Raw genomic sequence first — 13872 nt, forward strand, 5'->3', positions numbered from 1 at the left:
GACCGAGGTCTGAGGGGTCCCCCCCACAGAAACATATGTGCATAGTGAAGGTTGAAGGGAAAGAGGTTGCAGCCCTGCTTGATTCCGGCAGTATGTCAACCATGGTCGTTGCAAACCTAGACTCATAAACTAGATACATGTCAGGATATCCGCCCTACAGCCTTAGTGAGCAGACAAACAGAGGACAAGCTGCTGGATTATGAGATCGGCGTGGTCCAGAAGATGGCGTATGTTGTAATACTGGGTAGATACTTTCCTAGGTTAGGCCAAAAGAATGGCATATTTGAGAAGCCCAACACCCCTGACCAAGCAGGAAGTAGCATGTAGCCCTCAAGCAAAGCCAAGAAAAGAGAAAGTCTCCCAGGGACCAAGCTCACAGGTGCTAGTAGGGGAGGATGAGGAAGAAGGAGCAGACCACGTCAATAAGGGGCAGCCTGGTACTAGTGGGGCTGGGGGTCCATCAAGATCCAGAGGGCGACAATCTAGAACCAACAGACCTGGCAGGGTCCCAGACTAATTTTGGGATGGGCCAGACCCAGGATCCAACCATGCAGCAAGTCGGAGCAGATGTGCAAGTCATAGATGGTACCCCCATAAATGACAGGACAATGCCCAATAGTTTCTCCCACTTCATCATGAGAAAGGGTTTGGGGTACTGAGTCTCAAAAATAAGGGTTGATGTGGTGGAACAGTTGTTGGTCCCCACCCGGTACCGGAGAACAGTACTGGACCTAGCTCATGGGCATTTTCTGGGAGGAGGCACACCTTGGTATTGATAAAACCCGAGACCGGATTGTAAGGAGGTTTTACTGGCCAGGAATTCAGACTGAGGTGGCTCGACATTGTGGAGAGTGCCCTGGGTGCCAGTTAACAGCTCCCCGACCAGCTGTTAGAAGCCTGTTAGTGCCACTCCCCATAATCAAAATGCCATTTGAGAGGATAGCGAAGGATAGTGGGTCCGCCACCCAAATCCGCAAGACGGCACCAATACATTCTGGTCATCCTAAATTATGCCACTCGATAACAATAAGCCATTCTCCTTCGGACGATGGCTTCCAAAAATATCTGCAAGGAATTAGTGCTCCTGTTCACCAGGGAAGGGATTCCAAAGGAGATCCTTACTGACCAGGGGACCCCCTTTATGTCCAGCTTTATGGCGGACCTTTGTAAGATGTGGCAGGTGAAACAGTTGAGGACATCGGTTTACCATCCACAGACAGACGAGCTGGTTGAGAGATTCAACCGCACCCTGAAGTCAATGCTCAGGAAGGTAATTGATAAGGGTGGGGAAAATCTGGGATTGCTTATCTGATGTTTGCCATGAGAGAGGTTCCCCAAGCCTAGCTGGGGGTTTCACCCTTTGAGCTGGTATATGGGAGGCAACCCTGGGGAATCTTAGAAATCGCCCAAGAAACCTGGGACAGTAAGTAAGATAAAGAGAGACAGATAGTAGGGTGGCATCAGACAGACAGACATACAGACAGATAGTAGGGTGGCATCAGTCAGTCAGGTAGACAGACAGATGGACAGACAGACAGACAGACAGACAGACAGACAGACAGACAGACAGACAGACAGACAGTAGGGTGACATCAGACAGGCAGGTAGAGAGACAGACAGACAGATAGTAGGGTGACATCCTGATCCTCTCAACTAGCTCCATTAGATATTCACCTGGAATGTATTTCAATTAACTGGTTTGTCTTGTTAAAAGTTAATTTTTGGAATTTATTTAATTCTTAATGCATTTGAGCCAATCAGTTGTGACAAGGTAGGGGTGGTATACAGAAGTTAGCCCTATTTGCTAAAAGACCAAGTCCATATTAGGGCAATAACAGCTCAAATAAGCAAAGAGAAACAACAGTCCATCATTACTTTAAGACACGAAGGTCAGTCAATACGGAACATTTCAATAACTTTTTATGTTTCTTCAAGTGCAGTCGCAAAAACCATAAAGCGCGATAATGAAACTGGCTCTCATGAGGACCGCCACAGGAAAGGAAGACCCAGAGTTACCTCTGCTGCAGAGGATAAGTTCATTAGAGTTCGCTGTACCTCAGATTGCAGCCCAAATAAATGCTTCACAGAGTTCAAGTAACAGACACATCTTAACATCAACTGTTCAAAGGAGACTGTGAATCAGGCCTTCATGGTTGAATTGCTACAAAGAAACCACTACTAAAGGACACCAATAAGAAAAAGAGACTTGCTTGGGCCAAGAAACACGAGCAATGGACATTTAGACTGGTGGAAATCTGTCCTTTGGTCTGATGAGTCCAAATGTGAGATTTTTAGTTCCAACGACGTGTCTTTGAGAGATGCAGAGTAGGTGAACGGATGATCTCTGCATGTGTGGTTCCCACCGTGAAGCATGGAGGTGGAGGTGTGATGGTGTGGGGGGATTTGCTGGTGACGCTGTCAGTGATTTATTTAGAATTCAAGGCACACTTAACCAGCATGGCCACCAAATCAAATAAAATCAAATGTATTTATATAGCCCTTCGTACATCAGCTGATATCTCAAAGTGCTGTACAGAAACCCAGCCTAAAACCCCAAACAGCAAGCAATGCAGGTGTAGAAGCACGGTGGCTAGGAAAAACTCCCTAGAAAGGCCAAAACCTAGGAAGAAACCTAGAGAGGAACCAGGCTATGTGGGGTGGCCAGTCCTCTTCTGGCTGTGCCGGGTGGAGATTATAACAAAACATGGTCAAGATGTTCAAATGTTCATAAATGACCAGCATGGTCGAATAATAATAAGGCAGAATAGTTGAAACTGGAGCAGCAGCACAGCCAGGTGGACTGGGGACAGCAAGGAGTCATCATGTCAGGTATTCCTGGGGCATGGTCCTATGGCTCAGGTCCTCTGAGAGAGAGAAAGAGAGAAGGAGAGAATTAGAGAACGCACACTTAGATTCACACAGGACACCGAATAGGACAGGAGAAGTACTCCAGATATAACAAACTGACCCTAGCCCCCCGACACATAAACTACTGCAGCATAAATACTGGAGGCTGAGACAGGAGGGGTCAGGAGACACTGTGGCCCCATCCGAGGACACCCCCGGACAGGGCCAAACAGGAAGGATATAACCCCACCCACTTTGCCAAAGCACAGCCCCCACAACACTAGAGGGATATCTTCAACCACCAACTTACCATCCTGAGACAAGGCTGAGTATAGCCCACAAAGACCTCCGCCACGGCACAACCCAAGGGGGGGGGGGGGGGGGCGCCAACCCAGACAGGATGACCACATCAGTGACTCAACCCACTCAGGTGACGCACCCCCTCCAGGGACGGCATGAGAGAGCCCCAGTAAAGCCAGTGACTCAGCCCCTGTAATAGGGTTAGAGGCAGAGAATCCCAGTGGAAAGAGGGGAACCGGCCAGGCAGAGACAGCAAGGGCGGTTCGTTGCTCCAGAGCCTTTCCGTTCACCCTCCCACTCCTGGGCCAGACTACACTCAATCATATGACCCACTGAAGAGATGAGTCTTCAGTAGAGACTTAAAGGTTGAGACCGAGTTTGCGTCTCTGACATGGGTAGGCAGACCGTTCCATAAAAATGGAGCTCAATAGGAGAAAGCCCTGCCTCCAGCTGTTTGCTTAAAAATTCTAGGGACAATTAGGAGGCCTGCGTCTTGTGACCGTAGCGTACGTGTAGGTATGTACGGCAGGACCAAATCAGAGAGATAGGTAGGAGCAAGCCCATGTAATGCTTTGTAGGTTAGCAGTAAAACCTTGAAATCAGCCCTTGCTTTGACAGGAAGCCAGTGTAGAGAGGCTAGCACTGGAGTAATATGATCAAATTTTTTGGTTCTAGTCAGGATTCTAGCAGCCGTATTTAGCACTAACTGAAGTTTATTTAGTGCTTTATCCGGGTAGCCGGAAAGTAGAGCATTGCAGTAGTCTAACCTGGAAGTGACAAAAGCATGGATTAATTTTTCTGCATCATTTTTGGACAGAAAGTTTCTGATTTTTGCAATGTTACGTAGATGGAAAAAAGCTGTCCTTGAAATGGTCACCACAGCATTCTACAGCGATACACCATCCCATCTGGTTTGCGCTTAGTGGGACTATCATTTGTTGTTCAACAGAACAATGACCCAACACACCTCCAGGCTGTGTAAGGGCTATTTGACCAAGAAGGAGATTGATGGAGTGCTGCATCAGATGACCTGGCCTCCACAATCACCCGACCTCAACCCAATTAAGATTGTTTGGGATGAGTTGAACCGCAGAGTGAAGGAAAAGCAGCCAACAAGTGCTCAGTATGTTGGATCTCCTTCAAGACTGTTGGAAAAACATTCCAGGTGAAGCTGGTTGAGAGAATGCCAAGAGTGTGCAAAGCTGTCATCAAGGCAAAGGGTGGCTATTTGAAGTATCTCACATATAAAACATATTTGATTTGTTTAACACTTTTTTGGTTACTACATACAGTGGGGCAAAAAAATATTTAGTCAGCCACCAATTGTGCAAGTTCTCCCACTTAAAAAGATGAGAGAGACCTGTAATTTTCATCATACAGTGCCTTGCGAAAGTATTCGGCCCCCTTGAACTTTGCGACCTTTTGCCACATTTCAGGCTTCAAACATAAAGATATAAAACTGTATTTTTTTGTGAAGAATCAACAACAAGTGGGACACAATCATGAAGTGGAACGACATTTATTGGATATTTCAAACTTTTTTAACAAATCGAAAACTGAAAAATTGGGCGTGCAAAATTATTCAGCCCCCTTACGTTAATACTTTGTAGCGCCACCTTTTGCTGCGATTACAGCTGTAAGTCGCTTGGGGTATGTCTCTATCAGTTTTGCACATCGAGAGACTGAATTTTTTTCCCATTCCTCCTTGCAAAACAGCTCGAGCTCAGTGAGGTTGGATGGAGAGCATTTGTGAACAGCAGTTTTCAGTTCTTTCCACAGATTCTCGATTGGATTCAGGTCTGGACTTTGACTTGGCCATTCTAACACCTGGATATGTTTATTTTTGAACCATTTCATTGTAGATTTTGCTTTATGTTTTGGATCATTGTCTTGTTGGAAGACAAATCTCCGTCCCAGTCTCAGGTCTTTTGCAGACTCCATCAGGTTTTCTTCCAGAATGGTCCTGCATTTGGCTCCATCCATCTTCCCATCAATTTTAACCATCTTCCCTGTCCCTGCTGAAGAAAAGCAGGCCCAAACCATGATGCTGCCACCACCATGTTTGACAGTGGGGATGGTGTGTTCAGCTGTGTTGCTTTTACGCCAAACATAACGTTTTGCATTGTTGCCAAAAAGTTCAATTTTGGTTTCATCTGACCAGAGCACCTTCTTCCACATGTTTGGTGTGTCTCCCAGGTGGCTTGTGGCAAACTTTAAATGACACTTTTTATGGATATCTTTAAGAAATGGCTTTCTTCTTGCCACTCTTCCATAAAGGCCAGATTTGTGCAATATACGACTGATTGTTGTCCTATGGACAGAGTCTCCCACCTCAGCTGTAGATCTCTTCAGTTCATCCAGAGTGATCATGGGCCTCTTGGCTGCATCTCTGATCAGTCTTCTCCTTGTATGAGCTGAAAGTTTAGAGGGACGGCCAGGTCTTGGTAGATTTGCAGTGGTCTGATACTCCTTCCATTTCAATATTATCGCTTGCACAGTGCTCCTTGGGATGTTTAAAGCTTGGGAAATCTTTTTGTATCCAAATCCGGCTTTAAACTTCTTCACAACAGTATCTCGGACCTGCCTGGTGTGTTCCTTGTTCTTCATGATGCTCTCTGCGCTTTTAACGGACCTCTGAGTCTATCACAGTGCAGGTGCATTTATACAGAGACTTGATTACACACAGGTGGATTGTATTTATCATCATTAGTCATTTAGGTCAACATTGGATCATTCAGAGATCCTCACTGAACTTCTGGAGAGAGTTTGCTGCACTGAAAGTAAAGGGGGTGAATAATTTTGCACGCCCAATTTTTCAGTTTTTGATTTGTTAAAAAAGTTTGATATATCCAATAAATGTCGTTCCACTTCATGATTGTGTCCCACTTGTTGTTGATTCTTCACAAAAAAATACAGTTTTATATCTTTATGTTTGAAGCCTGAAATGTGGCAAAAGGTTGCAAAGTTCATGGGGGCCGAATACTTTCGCAAGGCACTGTAGGTACACTTCAACTATGACAGACAAAATTAGAAAAAGAAATCCAGAAAATCACATTGTAGGATTTTTAATGAATTTATTTGCAAATTATGGTGGAAAATAAGAATTTGGTCACCTACAAACAAGCAAGATTTCTGTCTCTCAGAGACCTGTAACTTCTTCTTTAAGAGGCTCAATACTTTTTTCCCCCACTGTAATTCCATATGTGATATTTCAGAGTTTTAATGTCTTCACTATTATTCCACTAAGTAGTAAAAATAAAGAAAAACCCTTGAATGAGTTGGTGTGTCCAAACTTTTGACTGGTACTGGTACATCCGACAAGAGAGACCTAAGACAACAACATAGTACGGCAGAAACACATGAAAACACAGCATGGCAGCAACACAACATGGTAGCAGCACAAAACATGGTGCCATCATTATTGGGCACAGACTACAGCACAAAGGGCAAGAAGGTAGAGGCAACAATACATCATGCGAAGCAGCCATTAACTGTCAGTATGTGTCCATGATTGAGTCTTTGAATGAAGAGGAGTTGATGAGAACTGACTCGTCATCTTTACATTGTCCTCTTACGTGTTTGTTTGTGCGTCTTTGTGTGTGAGCAAGGTGACATGGACGAGGGCAGTGTGAGGAAGAGGAAGGACATGTTTAATGGAGGCCCCGCCCCCGTCCCAACCTCCAATATGTCTGCCTCCCACTCCAAGCCTGCTGAGGAAGACGTGAATGCTACCGTGCTACAGAAGGAGGTGAGGAATGTAGAGGACAGTATGTGTGTTAGTCTGTCTCTCTCTCTGTGTGTGTGTGTGTGTGTGTGTGTGTGTGTGTGTGTGTGTGTGTGTGTGTGTGTGTGTGTGTGTGTGTGTGTGTGTGTGTGTGTGTGTGTGTGTGTGTGTGTGTGTGTGTGTGTGTGTGTGTGTGTGTAATGCCGGACAAAATACCATTTTAAAACCGCCCCACTGCTCATGCCGTGTCTCCAGACATCCCCCAAACAAACAAAAAGTGACTCTGGGAGGGAGTAACAACTGGTAAACAGTCTCCTTTTAGACATGTCAGTCAGGTGGCTGCCGGCAGAGACTTCTAGTGCAGCAACGTTGAAGGGCTCTGGCTGGTATTACTGAGCCAGCTAGAAGGATGAAGGATGAAGCGTTAAACGGAGTCTACCTCAGCAGGAGCAAAAACACATACGTTACTCAAAAGTTCTCATAATAACTTTAGTGGTTGAAAAAGTTCCCAATTGTCACACTGGGACAGAGCGACAGGAAACACAGGGATAAATACACTGGTACAGAGAGACAGGAAACACAGGGATAAATACACTGGTACAGAGAGACAGGAAACACAGGGATAAATACACTGGTACAGAGAGACAGGAAACACAGGGATAAATACACTGGTACAGAGAGACAGGAAACACAGGGATAAATACACTGGTGCAGAGAGACAGGAAACACAGGGATAAATACACTAGTACAGAGAGACAGGAAACACAGGGACACTGGGACAGAGAGACAGGAAACACAGGGATACATACACTGGGACAGAGAGACAGGAAACACAGGGATAAATACACTGGGACAGAGAGACAGGAAACACAGGGACACTGGGACAGAGAGACAGGAAACACAGGGATGCATACACTGGGACAGAGAGACAGGAAACACAGGGATAAATACACTGGTACAGAGAGACAGGAAACACAGGGATACATACACTGGGACAGAGCGACAGGAAACACAGGGATAAATACACTGGTACAGAGAGACAGGAAACACAGGGATAAATACACTGGTACAGAGAGACAGGAAACACAGGGATAAATACACTGGTGCAGAGAGACAGGAAACACAGGGATACATACACTGGCACAGAGAGACAGGAAACACAGGGATAAATACACTGGGACAGAGAGACAGGAAACACAGGGATAAATACACTGGTACAGAGAGACAGGAAACACAGGGATAAATACACTGGTACAGAGAGACAGGAAACACAGGGATAAATACACTGGTACAGAGAGACAGGAAACACAGGGATAAATACACTGGTACAGAGAGACAGGAAACACAGGGATGCATACACTGGGACAGAGAGACAGGAAACACAGGGATAAATACACTGGTACAGAGAGACAGGAAACACAGGGATAAATACACTGGGACAGAGAGACAGGAAACACAGGGATAAATACACTGGTACAGAGAGACAGGAAACACAGGGATAAATACACTGGTACAGAGAGACAGGAAACACAGGGATAAATACACTGGTACAGAGAGACAGGAAACACAGGGATAAATACACTGGTACAGAGAGACAGGAAACACAGAGATAAATACACTGGGACAGAGAGACAGGAAACACAGGGATAAATACAGTGGGACAGAGAGACAGGAAACACAGGGATAAATACACTGGTACAGAGAGACAGGAAACACAGGGATAAATACACTGGTACAGAGAGACAGGAAACACAGGGATAAATACACTGGTACAGAGAGACAGGAAACACAGGGATAAATACACTGGTACAGAGAGACAGGAAACACAGGGATACATACACTGGGGAAAAGAATACCTGGAGGGGGTGAAGACAATCACAAGGACAGGTGAAACAGATCAGGGTGTGACTGATTAAAAGTATAAATCATTTCATATTTCTTGTTAACCAGAATGCATCATTTTCTTTTTAATATACGGAGAGCCAGGGGCACACTCCAAACACTCCGACATCATTTACAAACTAAATATTTGTGTTTCGTGAGTCCGCCAGATCAGAGGCAGAAGGGATGACCCAGGGATGTTCTCTAGATAAGTGTGTAAGTTAGACCATTTTACTGTCCTGCTATACTGTACATTCAAAACATAACGAGTACTTTTGGGTGTCAGGGAAACTGTATGGAGTATAAAGGTACATTACAAATACCCCCAAAACTACTTAAGTAGAACTTTGAAGTATTACTGAAGTTCTTTACACCTTTACATCTTTACACTTGACTTTACAGAAAGTAGGCTACTGAGACAGACAGTTGTCACGTTCGTTGAATGGAGGAGACCAAGGCGCAGCGTGATATGAATACATGTTGCTATTTATTAATGAAGACGGACACTAAACAAACTATACAAAACTAACGGGACGCTATAATATAAATGTGCAGACACGGGCAACTAGACATAGACAATCACCCACGATTTACCCAAGGAATATGGCTGCCTAAATATGGTTCCCAATCAGAGACAACGATAAACAGCTGCCTCTAATTGAGAACCAATCTAGGCAACCATAGACATACAAAACACCTAGACTAGATGAAACCCATAAACATACAAAAACCCTAGACAGGGGGAAACACAACAAACCCTTGTCACACCATGACCTAACCAAAATAATAAAGAAAACAAAGATAACTAAGGTCAGGGCGTGACAACAGTGATGTGGTGAGGCTGAGGTAGACTGTAATGCATGTAGGAGGAAGTAGAGGAGACAAAGAGAGCGGAAGCAGAGAGTTAGTTAGTATAGTGGTTCCCAAATGTGGGGTTATGCCCCAGATGGGGTCCTCTGGGAGAATCTGTACTAATCTCATCAAACAAGATAAGACAAAAAATAAGGGACAAAAAAACTCAATCTCAACAGGACCCATCTTCCCTACAGACCTACATTACAATACAACCACTGTATGTTACAATATGAACATCTCAACAGGACCTATCCTCCCTATAGACCTACATTACAATACAACCACTGTATGTTACAATATGAACATCTCAACAGGACCTATCCTCCCTATAGACCTACATTACAATACAACCACTGTATGTTACAATATGAACATCTCCACAGGACCTATCCTCCCTATAGACCTACATTACAATACAACCACTGTATGTTACAATATGAACATCTCAACAGGACCTATCCTCCCTATAGACCTACATTACAATACAATCAATGTATCTGGGACCTTTACCACATCAGATAATACTAAACCAGACTAGATCAATCTGGGACCTTTACCACATCAGATAATAAACCAGACTAGATCAATCTGGGACCTTTACCAAAAACATGTATCCAAATCGTCTGTTTGATCTTTGGACGTGAAGGAGAACCATTGTGTTGCTCTTCAAATATAAAAATACTACAAATGATGTTTCAAACAGACAAGTGTGATGTAGCTTGTAGCATTATTCATGTAATTACTGACCAAGTATGACTTTGCATTCTGGTTCCACTCATGTGAAAACTGACCAAGTATGACATTGCATTCTGGTTCCATTCGTGTTCTCGCTTGCTACAAGTACATAAGCTACTTGAGTGACCGACATCAATCCTCCTAGCTTGTGTACAAGGCCTTTGTATGGTAGCTGTAAATGTATAGTCTTGTTACAGTGTACAGGGTTACTGAGTGACTCTGACAACAGTATCTGACTGACTGAGGAATGTTAGGAAGCTGTTTACGGGTCAGTACCTCTCAATAGAACTACTGCTTCATTCTGTAGTTTACACCGTGAGGCTCTCAGGAACCCAGGGTCATTACCTCTCAGTAGAACTACTGCATCATTCTGTAGTTTACACCGTGAGGCTCTCAGGAACCCAGGGTCAGTACCTTTCAATAGAACTACTGCTTCATTCTGTAGTTTACACCGGGAGGCTCTCAGGAACCCAGGGTCAGTACCTCTCAATAGAACTACTGCTTCATTCTGTAGTTTACACCGTGAGGCTCTCAGGAACCCAGGGTCAGTACCTCTCAATAGAACTACTGCTTCATTCTGTAGTTTACACCGTTAGGCTCTCAGGAACCCAGGGTCAGTACCTCTCAGTAGAACTACTGCTTCATTCTGTAGTTTACACCGTTAGGCTCTCAGGAACCCAGGGTCAGTACCTCTCAATACAACTACTGCTTCATTCTGTAGTTTACACCGGGAGGCTCTCAGGAACCCAGGGTCAGTACCTCTCAATACAACTACTGCTTCATTCTGTAGTTTACACCGTTAGGCTCTCAGGAACCCAGGGTCAGTACCTCTAAATACAACTACTGCTTCATTCTGTAGTTTACACCGTGAGGCTCTCAGGAACCCAGGGTCATTACCTCTCAGTAGAACTACTGCATCATTCTGTAGTTTACACCGTGAGGCTCTCAGGAACCCAGGGTCAGTACCTTTCAATAGAACTACTGCTTCATTCTGTAGTTTACACCGGGAGGCTCTCAGGAACCCAGGGTCAGTACCTCTCAATACAACTACTGCTTCATTCTGTAGTTTACACCGTTAGGCTCTCAGGAACCCAGGGTCAGTACCTCTCAGTAGAACTACTGCTTCATTCTGTAGTTTACACCGTTAGGCTCTCAGGAACCCAGGGTCAGTACCTCTCAGTAGAACTACTGCTTCATTCTGTAGTTTACACCGTTAGGCTCTCAGGAACCCAGGGTCAGTACCTCTCAATACAACTACTGCTTCATTCTGTAGTTTACACCGGGAGGCTCTCAGGAACCCAGGGTCAGTACCTCTCAATACAACTACTGCTTCATTCTGTAGTTTACACCGTTAGGCTCTCAGGAACCCAGGGTCAGTACCTCTAAATACAACTACTGCTTCATTCTGTAGTTTACACCGTTAGGCTCTCAGGAACCCAGGGTCAGTACCTCTCAATAGAACTACTGCTTCATTCTGTAGTTTACACCGTTAGGCTCTCAGGAACCCAGGGTCAGTACCTCTCAATACAACTACTGCTTCATTCTGTAGTTTACACCGTGAGGCTCTCAGGAACCCAGGGTCGGTACCTCTCAATACAACTACCGCTTCATTCTGTAGTTTACACCGTTAGGCTCTCAGGAACCCAGGGTCAGTACCTCTCAATACAACTACTGCTTCATTCTGTAGTTTACACCATTAGGCTCTCAGGAACCCAGGGTCAGTACCTCTCAATACAACTACTGCTTCATTCTGTAGTTTACACCGTGAGGCTCTCAGGAACCCAGGGTCAGTACCTTTCAATAGAACTACTGCTTCATTCTGTAGTTTACACCGGGAGGCTCTCAGGAACCCAGGGTCAGTACCTCTCAATACAACTACTGCTTCATTCTGTAGTTTACACCGTTAGGCTCTCAGGAACCCAGGGTCAGTACCTCTCAGTAGAACTACTGCTTCATTCTGTAGTTTACACCGTTAGGCTCTCAGGAACCCAGGGTCAGTACCTCTCAATACAACTACTGCTTCGTTCTGTAGTTTACACCGGGAGGCTCTCAGGAACCCAGGGTCAGTACCTCTCAATACAACTACTGCTTCATTCTGTAGTTTACACCGTTAGGCTCTCAGGAACCCAGGGTCAGTACCTCTAAATACAACTACTGCTTCATTCAGTAGTTTACACCGTGAGGCTCTCAGGAACCCAGGGTCATTACCTCTCAGTAGAACTACTGCATCATTCTGTAGTTTACACCGTGGGGCTCTCAGGAACCCAGGGTCAGTACCTTTCAATAGAACTACTGCTTCATTCTGTAGTTTACACCGGGAGGCTCTCAGGAACCCAGGGTCAGTACCTCTCAATACAACTACTGCTTCATTCTGTAGTTTACACCGTTAGGCTCTCAGGAACCCAGGGTCAGTACCTCTCAGTAGAACTACTGCTTCATTCTGTAGTTTACACCGTTAGGCTCTCAGGAACCCAGGGTCAGTACCTCTCAGTAGAACTACTGCTTCATTCTGTAGTTTACACCGTTAGGCTCTCAGGAACCCAGGGTCAGTACCTCTCAATACAACTACTGCTTCATTCTGTAGTTTACACCGGGAGGCTCTCAGGAACCCAGGGTCAGTACCTCTCAATACAACTACTGCTTCATTCTGTAGTTTACACCGTTAGGCTCTCAGGAACCCAGGGTCAGTACCTCTAAATACAACTACTGCTTCATTCTGTAGTTTACACCGTTAGGCTCTCAGGAACCCAGGGTCAGTACCTCTCAATAGAACTACTGCTTCATTCTGTAGTTTACACCGTTAGGCTCTCAGGAACCCAGGGTCAGTACCTCTCAATACAACTACTGCTTCATTCTGTAGTTTACACCGTGAGGCTCTCAGGAACCCAGGGTCGGTACCTCTCAATACAACTACCGCTTCATTCTGTAGTTTACACCGTTAGGCTCTCAGGAACCCAGGGTCAGTACCTCTCAATACAACTACTGCTTCATTCTGTAGTTTACACCATTAGGCTCTCAGGAACCCAGGGTCAGTACCTCTCAATACAACTACTGCTTCATTCTGTAGTTTACACCGTGAGGCTCTCAGGAACCCAGGGTCAGTACCTTTCAATAGAACTACTGCTTCATTCTGTAGTTTACACCGGGAGGCTCTCAGGAACCCAGGGTCAGTACCTCTCAATACAACTACTGCTTCATTCTGTAGTTTACACCGTTAGGCTCTCAGGAACCCAGGGTCAGTACCTCTCAGTAGAACTACTGCTTCATTCTGTAGTTTACACCGTTAGGCTCTCAGGAACCCAGGGTCAGTACCTCTCAATACAACTACTGCTTCATTCTGTAGTTTACACCGTTAGGCTCTCAGGAACCCAGGGTCAGTACCTCTCAATAGAACTACTGCTTCATTCTGTAGTTTACACCGTTAGGCTCTCAGGAACCCAGGGTCAGTACCTCTCAATAGAACTACTGCTTCATTCTGTAGTTTACACCGTGAGTCTCTCAGGAACCCAGGGTCAGTACCTCTCAGTAGA

At 45.1% G+C, this 13872-nt stretch overlaps 1 protein-coding gene across 4 annotated transcripts in view; it reads left to right on the forward strand.

The window, feature by feature from the left end:
- LOC110510393 (b(0,+)-type amino acid transporter 1-like) overlaps positions 1 to 13872 on the forward strand; it is a 103087-nt gene that overhangs the window by 72777 nt on the left and 16438 nt on the right. For 3 of the 4 annotated variants that reach the window (XM_090222014.1, XM_090222013.1, XM_090222015.1), the window contains one exon: positions 6755 to 6895. In XM_090222014.1, coding sequence (XP_090078140.1) covers positions 6761 to 6895 — 135 coding nt within the window. In that variant the 5' untranslated portion in view covers positions 6755 to 6760. Of the gene's footprint in view, positions 1 to 6751; positions 6896 to 13872 lie in introns of all 4 variants that reach the window. The other variant, XM_090222011.1, reaches the window with a different exon arrangement.

The sequence above is a fragment of the Oncorhynchus mykiss genome, chromosome 26 (genome assembly GCF_057628025.1).
Source record: "Oncorhynchus mykiss isolate SJ-2025 chromosome 26, ASM5762802v1, whole genome shotgun sequence".
In the NCBI taxonomy this organism is placed as follows: Eukaryota; Metazoa; Chordata; class Actinopteri; order Salmoniformes; family Salmonidae; genus Oncorhynchus; species Oncorhynchus mykiss.